The sequence below is a fragment of the Ictalurus furcatus genome, chromosome 22 (genome assembly GCF_023375685.1).
Source record: "Ictalurus furcatus strain D&B chromosome 22, Billie_1.0, whole genome shotgun sequence".
Taxonomy (NCBI): Eukaryota; Metazoa; Chordata; class Actinopteri; order Siluriformes; family Ictaluridae; genus Ictalurus; species Ictalurus furcatus.
Genome location: NC_071276.1, coordinates 18,963,424 through 18,974,978, shown reverse-complemented (window position 1 = coordinate 18,974,978; position 11,555 = coordinate 18,963,424). Strand labels below are relative to the sequence as shown.

The window sequence follows — 11,555 nt, the reverse complement described above, 5'->3', positions numbered from 1 at the left end:
GAACTAGTACAGTGGCACACTGAAGCGTGTATTAACTCCTAATACTAGTACAGTGGTGCACTGGAGTATTTATTAACTATTAATACTAGTACAGTGGTGCACTGGAGTATTTATTATCTATTAATACTAGTACAGTGGTGCACTGGAGTATTTATTAACTATTAATGCTAGTACAGTGGTGCACTGGAGTATTTATTAACTATTAATGCTAGTACAGTGGTGCACTGGAGTATTTATTATCTATTAATACTAGTACAGTGGTGCACTGGAGTATTTATTATCTATTAATACTAGTACAGTGGTGCACTGGAGTATTTATTAACTATTAATACTAGTACAGTGGTGCACTGGAGTATTTATTATCTATTAATGCTAGTACAGTGGTGCACTGGAGTATTTATTAACTATTAATACTAGTACAGTGGTGCACTGGAGTATTTATTATCTATTAATGCTAGTACAGTGGTGCACTGGAGTATTTATTATCTATTAATGCTAGTACAGTGGTGCACTGGAGTATTTATTAATATAAATACTAATAGAGTGGTACAGTGAAGTATGTATTAACCCTTAAGCGACATAACCCCTACACCGGTACTCTAACTGTTTTATTAACACTATAGATTTTGTACTGCTAAAATCGGTGCACGATAATTATTAAGAATTTCTATTTGACGATATTACGGTAAGAGTTGATATAAATCACCAGTAAATTAACTATTACTAAATACTAGCTATTTCTACTGCGTATTCTGCAAACTAATAAACCCTGAGCTGAAGTGTTAAATATGTAACTCTATTTTGCCAGCAACGCACAAGCCTGCAAGTAAAACTATAATGGAGTGTGTGTGTGTGTGTGTGTGTGTGTGTGTGTGTGTGTGTGTGTACCTTGCGATAAGATGGGACATCATAAAATGTACAATAGGATGTTTCAAATCCTCACTAATAATAAAATGATGCTAAGAGCTGGTAAAAAAACAAAAACAAACAAAAAAAAACAAGCAAAAAAAAAAAAACACAAAAAAAACCGAGCCCTATTACAGTATGATAAATTGGAAAATTCATTCATTATATTATTATTATTATTATGATGATGATGATGATGATGATGTTCATATTATGCTTAACATCGCATTACATTATAGTACTAATGATATAAATGAAGGCTCTCGATTTATGTTAATTTAATGGATTCAAATATATTATAAATAATATTAGGTATAGACTCAAGAGAAACAGAGTACTGTTTGGTGTACTTTTTTCAATTAATTGCCATTTGTAATTTGTATGTTAATGTCATTTGTAATGTAAGAAACTGTCATTCAGCTGATTTATATCGTATTTGTATCTCATATAGTATAATCAGTGGATACTACTACTACTACTACTACTACTACTACTACTATTAATAATAATAATAATAATAATAATAATAATACATAAGAACAATTTTTTTATATAATTACTTAAATATGATCTGTTAGACAAAATGTTTCTAATAGTGACAGTGAACTTAAAGCTGTGTTTTCACCTTCCAATTAATTGGTATAATGAGACGTTTCGGATAATTCACTCCAAAAAAAACAAGGGGGGGGGGGGATATAGGGAGAGAAAGGCAAAGAGAGTTCACACAAAAAAATACTTTGCTCAAATACGATGTTCAAATAAGAGCTTATCTTTACTTATCTCCGAGCTGAACATATGACGGATATGATTTAATTGCACTAAAAATAATGCACATGAAAGCGTTTATTGTTTTTTTTTTGTTTGTTTGTTTGTTTTTTTTTTATATTTCAGCATATAATGTGTCACTGCCTGGTTGTTGTTGTTGTTATTGTTGTTGTTGTTGTTTTGTCAGGCGAAAGGGAAAAAATATATAAATACATCAAATACTCCACCATTGTCCATGTGAATGTTATATGATAACTGCAAAATACATATTTTTAAAAACATTTTACTATAATTTTGCCATCAAGTGTCCAAAGTGTTAATCAAATAATACAATTAGAAACTATTTCACGTATTTGCTATTTAATCATGAAATTTAGAAATATAAACAGTACATCTATTAAAACGATGATGATGATGATGATGATGATGATGCCGTTACTCACATGATTTTCCCGTTAAAAACGCAGGCCATTGTGATCTATAGATCTTCCTCAAGGCCTGTAGAAGGTATAAGCAGTGTATCGGGCATTTTGATGATCTATATTGATCAGGAGAGGAGAGTAATATTTTAAAACATAATAAAAAATGATGAAACGTGCCTCAGTGCAGTGATCAACATTTCACACTGAAAGACATTACAGACCATGCTCACTGCAGCAGTTGAAATAGTTATGGACGATTTTATATCGAATTCATTCGTGCAAAAAAAAAAAAAAGAAAATCTCAAAGCCAGCCCTGATTCTGTTTATATGATTATTGTCCGTTACATTTATTGGATTTGCACTATAACTCCTTATGTTCCATGCGGGATGTGCCAAGAAACACAGATTGGGGGAGGGGGCGGGGGGGAGGAAAGAGAGACATTTTATTAGCGTTGCAGTGGGATTATTTTTGCAGGCTTGTCCAGTGTGTGCAGGGTGATCTGTCAAAGCTCCTAAAACTTTCCCAAGATCAGCTCCTCGAGAAAGCACTTTCAGAGCTACTTTAGCCTCACCTGAGCACAACTGCACTTCTGAATACACTCTGGTGTTAATGGAGCGACGAGCTGGAGGATCACTTTCACTCCCAAACAGCAGGGGGAAAAGATTTATTTATTATATTTGTGGCTAGAGGGATGGAGATGGTGGGAGAGTGAAAGAGACAAAAGAGAGAAGAAGTAGAGCGACATCAAACACCAAATAGAAAGCAAAAAAAAAAAATGTATAAAGAAAAAAAAAATCTATCCGCGTCAAAGCGGAAAATATAAGTCGGGTATTGTTTCATTCTGCATTGGAAAACTACCCCATCGAAATGTAATACTACATCCATCCATCCATGCGTCTATCCATTTTCCATACCGCTTATCCTACATGTTAAAAAAAATATATAAATAAATAAATAAATAAATAAAAGGGGGGGAAACCCCCCACCGTTTTTTCGGCCAAATAAAAATAAATTAATAAATACTCCAAAAAATGTACATGTTACAGTACATGTAAATGTAACCTTGGTCATTTTAGTTCATACAACTCAATGTTAATATTAGGTACTGGAAAATACTTTTTTTTTTAAAAAAAAAAAAAAGGCTTATAGAGGAAATAAATGCAATAAAACAATCGGCGTGGTTACTGAATATTACTGAATATTTCAATTTGAATCAGCAATACTGACTTCATTATTGTTCTCTAAAATAAAAAATGGATTCTAACATAATGTTGTTTACTCTTTCATCCATTTCCAGACGAATGTTTCCTACTTTCCAAGTGAAAATATTTGGGATGGACCCAATGGCCGACTACATGCTTTTAATGGATTTCCTACCAGTCGATGATAAACGCTATCGGTAAGTTACCCAACAATTTGCGCATTCTCTTAAAACACAAATAATACTGCTAAGAAAAGAATATAATATGTTGCACTGCCGTGGTGCATGAATATGTAAGGGACAACTGCCCACGGATGATTATCGGTGGAGATGGAAAGGAACAAACATCAGAAATTTCAACCTATATTTTGTTTGTTGGGCTTAATGTCGGGTCAGTCCGTTTTAGCCTATAATTTAGTCTATAATACTCCTGTGTGTGTACTAGTGACTAAAATACGATGTTCTAATTGAAATGCAGTTGATGAAGTATTTGGATACGGATGATTAAAATGTCCACATAATCAGCGTGACTCTGTCGATTCCTATTTGTCGGCTCGTCACTGAATGATTACAGAACACAAGAAAGCATTAAGCTATTGATTACATTAGAAACATTAGAAGTTATTGGGTGGCAAATGTGCATTTTTTTTCCATAGACACATTTTGCAGCTTTTTGCAAAATATTGCACCGATTAATAAACGATATATTGTGCAGCACTAATACCGCTATGATCCCGGTAGTCACGATATTATTGGTAGAAACTGAGCCCAAATCATATGGTAGAGAGCTATGTGAGTTATTCCTCTATTGTATGAATTATTACATTTACATCAAAAAATGTGGGGGTTTTTTTAATGGATTTTTATTGCATGAATTAGTTCAAAACATTTAGAAAATTAAAAAAAAAAAATCTTTAGCGGGGTAGTTGGTAAATTGTTGCCATATATTGGGAAGTATCATATAGTCAAAAATTACACAAAATGTATGAGCTGGCCTTTTTTGTTGTTGTTGTTGTTGTTGTTGTTGTTGTTATGTCAAAGTTAAAGCTCCCTTTCCAGGTACATAGGAAAATTGTTGTTTTGTATTATTATTTATTATCATAAAATTGGAAATGAATTAATTAATTGTTGCCATATGGTAACACCATGCAGTAAAGAGTTAATATACTCTAGTATCTCATCCGAGGATCGATAGATTTTCTCCGAATCGCAAATATTCTGGTGTGAATATTTAGCAGGCAATTTAAATGAGCTTATATGGAAAGCCAATATATTAAGAATATAAGGCAGATGGAAAAATATAGAACTCAGGTGAAACACTAGATTATGTTAAAATACTAGGGCATATTCCAAATTCAAAATGTTTAAAAAGTTTAATATTGCTACCTAATGTATATAGCCTATGTAAGTCCATATATAAGCCTGTAAATACAGTAAGAATTATTTAAACTTTTTTTTTAACTTATAAACACATGGACACTGTTTATCATACAGCTATTAAACACTGTTTATTACATTTGTAGATTTTGCAAAATATTGCACCGATTCATAAACGATATATTGTGCAGCACTAATACCGCTATGATCCCGGTAGTCACGATGATATTGTTAGAAACTGAGCCCAAATCATACAGTAGAGAGCTATGAGACTTATTCCTCTACTGCATGAATTATTACATTTACAATTTTTTTATTACTTCAATTAGTTCAGAAAATTTAGGGGAATTAAAAAAAAAAAATAGAAGTCCATATATAAGCCTGTAAAAATCTACAGAAAGAATATTTTTTTACTTTTTAACTTATAAACACATGGCGGCTGTTTATTATATGATTATACACTCACATCTCTCTCTCTCTCTCTGTATTAAAGCTATGCGTTTCACAGCTCGTCGTGGCTGGTGGCCGGTAAAGCTGACCCCGCGACCCCGGGCAGAGTTCACTATCACCCCGATTCTCCCGCTAAAGGAGCTCAGTGGATGAAACAAATCGTTTCCTTCGACAAACTTAAACTCACCAACAATCTACTGGATGATAATGGACATGTGAGTGTTTTTGTTTATAAATATTATTTAAAAAAAATAAATAAATTCCGTGGTCTGCATATAGGCTATAGAATACGCACAGGCTTTCATATAGGTTATATTATGTTACAGAACAATGCTTAAAATATAATATGTGTAACCTGTATTTTAATACAAGAAGCTTTTAATCAATAACCTACTGAGGACTGATTTATAATCCAGACTAACATTATTCACAAAGCGAGTGAAAGAAAGGCGGTAATTCATGACAAGAACATGTAAAAACAAATAAATAAATAAATAAATAAATAACCATCCGTAATGCACCATGGCCACGTTTGTTACCTTTAATACAAGCAAATTGCATCCCGCTGTAAAAAGTTATCTATAAACATTAAAGCGTTTGCTATTGGCCGACGCTCAGGACGCTTTCAGTGATTGGATTATTAGCATAATGCATAATTAATTAGGATACTGTCGGGAAATGCCATCATGGCAGACATTCACTGTATTATTATTATTATTATTATTATTATTATTATTATTATTATTATCACTTATTATGTTTTGTTTTTCATGAGCGATCTCAGTGGACGCTTTTAGTGATTGGTTGATGGGATCATTAGCATAATTAATAAGGATATTGTCGGGGAAATGCCATCATGGCAGACATTCAATGTATTATTAATTTTATTATATTATTATTATTAGTAGTAGTAGTAGTATCCTTATTATTATTATTATTATTAGTAGTAGTAATAGTAGTAGTAGTAGTAGTATCCTTATTATTATTTTTATTATTAGTAGTAGTAGTAGTAATAGTAGTAGTAGTAGTAGTATCCTTATTATTAGTAGTAATAGTAGGAGTAGTAGTAGTAGTAGCAGTAGTAGTAGTAGTATCCTTATTATTATTATTAGTAGTAGTAGTAATAGTAGTAGTAGTAGTAGTATCCTTATTATTAGTAGTAATAGTAGGAGTAGTAGTAATAGTAGCAGTAGTAGTAGTAGTATCCTTATTATTATTATTATTATTATTAGTAGTAGTAGTAGTAGTGCTTAATGTTTTTTTTCTGAGCAGTTTGTAAACTCTACGTATTTCTGTATTTGTATTATATATGTATTTTTCTTTCTTGCGATCTATTGAATTTGTACGCGAAACCGCCCCCCCCCCCACACACACACTTTTTTTTCCTCCCTTCTTGCAGATCATCCTGAACTCCATGCACAGATATCAACCCAGGTTTCACGTCGTCTACGTCGACCCACGCAAGGACAGTGAGAAATACGCAGAGGAAAACTATAAGACGTTTGTTTTCGAGGAGACCCGATTCACAGCAGTCACAGCCTACCAGAACCACAGGGTAGGAACGCGTTCATTCATTCAGTCATTCACTCGCTGATTTATCACCATTTCCTTCTAGAAACGCGCATATTACAGTACAAGCAGGGCTCTTGTGTTGGGAAGCAAGTCGACTGAAATTCTGGTTTATTTGTTTTGCTCAAAATTAACCACAGTTCAATCCTCAACCCCGGCTTTTAGGCCTCAATAAAACCATTTCTGTGGCAAGGACTGTTTCTGATATTGGCTTTGCTGCTGAATTCATACTGCAGAAGTCAGCACGTGAGGATGTGTAGTAGGCTACACGAAATGAGGTGGACTTTCAGAAACGTTGCTGCTCCAACATGAATGGATGGAGTCGGTCTAAAATCAAACATTATTTAGAAATAAGCAAAGCAAAAATACACCATTCATATATATATATATATTTTTTTTTGCATTTTATTCCATTTCCCTTTGAGGCATCTATATACTTGATTTTATTGTGCAAATGTGTCCTATAGGCTATATAAAGGCGACTGTATAAACCCTATATAAACCTATTTATATCTATATATGTTTTAATATTGATAAAACAACAAACGCATGCATGATGCTTATTAAACTCTGGACTATCCGGTTGTGTAAAATATCTCTCAATATAAAGTAGAAGAAAACGCGACAGTGCAACATTTTTGACTAGCCGCTAACTCAAAACGGTTAGCAAAATGTATTTTTAAAAATATCTCGCGCAGATGTACAGTGTGTGTGATGAATGAAGGGGGTTTCCCTCTCACTACTGTCATATCAGTGATGTTAGGGCACAGCTGGTGTGTATGCTGCCCTTTTCCTTTCTCTTCTCTTCTCAGTCCTTCTTTCTGTCCCTGCCCCCCCCCCCCCCCCCCTTTTTCTCCTTCTTTTCCGGCTCTGTCTTCTATCAGTTTGACCTCGCGCGCTTTTTAACGTGCTGCTCTGGAAGGTCTCGCGCACACATCTAGCGGCTCATGCTAGCTAGTTTGATTAAAGAGTTGAAACTAAACTATGAAGTATTTAAAATATTTTTTAGGGGAAAGGGAAATAATAATAATAAAAAAAACAACCCTACAAGACTCGGAAAGTTGTGTTTATTTGAAAAGAAAAAAAAGAGAAAAAAAAGCCCAGAGAAGAAAACACCTAAATTGATATTTAGTCTAGGGAATGAAATTAGCAATCTTGTTAGCATTTTGTTTGCAAAACAAAATCCTTTGAAAACGTAAACCAAGCAGCATTTCTTTTTTTGTGGTGGTTGAAAGCGACAGGAGGGATATAATAATAATAATAATAATAATAATAATAATAATAATAATAATAATAACATGTAGGCTGTAATATAACATGGTTTAGGATACTCAATAAACAATAAAGATTTTTTTTGAAACATAAAGATGGAGCACTAGCTCCATCAACATGCAGCTTCGTGCTAAATCTCAGCATCCAAAAAAGAAAACAGATTGTATTAAAAAGTTTTTTAAAAAAAGTGTCATAAAATGTATTGTTTAAAGCTAATTTATTTAACAGATATTTCTTAGTTTCAGAAAACTATTAGATCTATTCATTCTGGGTAATTCTCTGAGTTTTCTTACCATCATTAAATTCACAACAAAATATTAAATGTGTTTCCAACTACTACTACTACTACTACTAATACTACTACTACTACTACTACTACTACTACTAATAATAATAATAATAATAATATGCTATCTAACGTTTCCCCCTACATTTTATCTGGCAGATAACACAGCTAAAAATCGCCAGTAATCCCTTTGCAAAGGGATTTAGAGACTGTGATCCTGAAGACTGGTAAGTACTGATAATAACTTGTCATTAACCAAATTATTTGTAGATGTCTTGAAGAAATATACACATTTTTGGATCTATATCTAAGGCTGTATAACATTTTTAAATATACAGGATGTTTTATTTATTTAATTTTTTTAATGGTAACTCACTTAAAATGGTGACATTGCAACAAGGACATTATGTTACTAGCTGTATAATAACAAAAAACTGTAAAGACAGATGTTGGCAGTAAGTGTTAACATCACCCAGTCTTGCGATATTTAGCTTTTCTGATGGTTTGAATGTGGAATGTATAAGTAGATGTACAAGTACAGTTATAAACAAACAAAAACACATACACACGCGGAGTTATTTATTTGTGTGTTTATGCTACTGACTGCTTTGTGTTCATTTTCAGGCCCAGGAATCACAGGCCAGGCTCGCTGCCAATAATCAGTGCTTTCGCTCGGACAAGGAACCCAATGTCTTCTCCCCCGCAGCAGAACGGTACAGAGAAAGGTAGCTATGAACCATCTAAACCTTTTCAAATGAGTTTACAGTAGGGGTGCTTTTTTGTTTTTTAAAAAAAATATATAATTTCATGACTAACCCTGCAGTGCAATTTCCAAAATCTTGCTATTTATTGCTACACCGTGTACATTTGCAAGAACTTTGAGTATTCGGACTCTGAGCTATCCGAACGCATCCGAACACACGTCCTGTAAATGCATTCTTCAGCAATAATCGACACCACCACCACCCCCTGAAAAGCCATTACTGAGATTTGGCATCAGAGTAAACCAGCATCAGACGTGGCGGTGACATTTTATTTCTGAAAAATACATTCCACAGGGCCAAACACTTAATATTTTCAGTTGGCAGATTGCAGACCTCAATACACAGAAGTTTGAACAGCTGCATGCCCAGAGGACATACGCCGCACAGACCAAAAACATCCTCCCTGCCATTTATCCCCCCCTCGCATACTCCGGCTCTGTGGAACAGCGATTTCCTGAGCGCATTAGCCTGTTTGGCAGATGAGACCTATAACTTACCTTGCCTCACAGCACACTTCATTTCCCAACAGCAAACCAAATTGTACTAAAACATTTCCATTGGAGTGACGGCTGAAGCGCTCGAAGCCACTGTGCTTTTCCCCGAGATACGCTGTTAATGTTAACGTCGTTGTTAATAATCTGCTGACCTCAGGGTTGCACAATTCTACAATTATACAGACCCTGATTTATTTTTTAAAAAAAATTATAAACGCTAAGCATGCGCTGAACATATGGATGTGCAACGCCACAATATTCAACACTTCATTATATTGTCATGCCAACAATATAATACTGTTCCATAAAACAGTACTAAACTTATTATGTATCTTTTACCTATAAAGGTGCATGTAGTGTAAATTTAAACCGTAACCTAAAAGGTATAAAGGTTTATAATTACCGGCCAATTATGTACCTTAAACCATTTTTAAAGTTACACTAACTATATCCACATTTCCAAATGAGAGATAGATATTAAAAGGTACAAAACAGCAATAAGAAAAGGCACAGTTTAGTACCCTTTTTTTTCTCCTAGTCTGCAAATGTATCAGTTTAAAAATGCAATTAAAGTAGCTCTCTGTAATTTGTACCAATTCTTAATTGATTCAGAATCATACTTATTTTTTCACGTTATGAAAATGAAACATTGGCACTTTAATGTAACTGTACCATTTGAACAAACTGTTCTCACTCTTTCCACAGAGGACAGCAGGAGAGATTACGACCGCGACCCCAACGGTACACCCATCCATGCTGACCCAGCCCACCAACTGATGTCCCGTGTGCTCAGCCCCGCCCTGCCGGTGCCGGGAGGCCTCCATGCCGTCCCCCTGACCTCCGGACCCCGTAGTCCGCCTCACGAACTGCGTCTCGACGGCCACCAGGCTGCGGACACGCTGCACCATCACCCCTACAAATACCCCAGCACCTATGAACACTACCTAGGGGCAAAAACCAGGGCGACTCCGTACCCTTTACCCAGCATCCGAGGTCACACTTACCCCCCTCACATGAACCCAGCCACGGCCAACATGTACTCAACCGGCAGTGCGCCGCCGAATTATGACTACGGGCCGAGATAATGACTCACAACAACGAAGACAAAAAAACAAAGACACCCCGAGACACACAGTCTCTCTCTCTCTCTCTCTCTCTCTCTCTGTCTCTGTCATATACACACCTAGAGTTCTCCAAGTCCAAAGCTTGGGTTGAGTTTTGGAAAGAGCACGTCGTTTGAGGTGGATGAACGGCCATATTTATTAAACGGAGAAATGTATTTACGGAAAAACCAGACAAGCCTGATGGAGTGGAGTTCAGCTCCCGTTTGCCCTGGTGACATTTACACTATCAGACATTGTAAAGGGCGCTAGAGGATCTGACGGCTGCGGTATAGACGCCAGCACAATAAGAAGTAACGCATTATTGCGGACCGGAATTGATATTTTGTGTTGGATGCACTTTTTTTTTTTTTTTTTGCTTTTAAAAAAAGCCATAAGTTATATATTCTTGAGCCCATCGAGCTTTTAGGTAGGCAGGACGTTTGCATGTTGCTCTGATCTGAAGGTGTTGAGACGCCTTGGGATATTTTATGTTAATTTTTGTTGTTCCTGATTGAGTTACTATCCATCGAAACACTAGGCCATCTTAAGCAACTCGGAGAAGCTTGTATCATGGCACTGACTTACTGCAGTTCAAAATAAATTTGGACAGAATGACCTAGCTGAACCTGTAAACTAAGCATTAAATGTTTTACTTTCAACATCATTTTCCATTACCTTGTTCAGTCCTTGTCAGACTTCCCCAAGGGCTTTATCTAATTACAGCCCAGGGGGCAAAAAGGCTCCTTTGCTCTACTTGTGTGTGTCTAAACATGATTAATACATGTTTGATTTGGAAAGGAAGGCACTGGAACCTTAACATGTTCATGATTTCATTTTCATTACACTGCAGACCAAATGCATGAAAATTACAGCCGGCTCATTCAACGAAAACATAAAGTTCACCTCACACACAGGGAGAGAGAGGAGGAGGAGGAAGGTGGGAGG

At 35.3% G+C, this 11,555-nt stretch overlaps 1 protein-coding gene across 3 annotated transcripts in view; it reads left to right on the top strand.

The window, feature by feature from the left end:
* Positions 1-11,144, top strand: part of tbx1 (T-box transcription factor 1) — a 15,991-nt gene extending 4,847 nt beyond the window's left edge. For all 3 annotated transcript variants that reach the window (XM_053610370.1, XM_053610369.1, XM_053610371.1), the window contains exons 3-8: positions 3,392-3,493; positions 5,166-5,337; positions 6,522-6,677; positions 8,409-8,476; positions 8,874-8,974; positions 10,213-11,144. In XM_053610370.1, the coding sequence (XP_053466345.1) occupies positions 3,392-3,493; positions 5,166-5,337; positions 6,522-6,677; positions 8,409-8,476; positions 8,874-8,974; positions 10,213-10,592 (979 nt within the window). In that variant the 3' untranslated portion in view covers positions 10,593-11,144. The remainder of the gene's footprint in view (positions 1-3,391; positions 3,494-5,165; positions 5,338-6,521; positions 6,678-8,408; positions 8,477-8,873; positions 8,975-10,212) is intronic.
* The last annotated feature ends 411 nt before the right edge of the window (positions 11,145-11,555 follow it).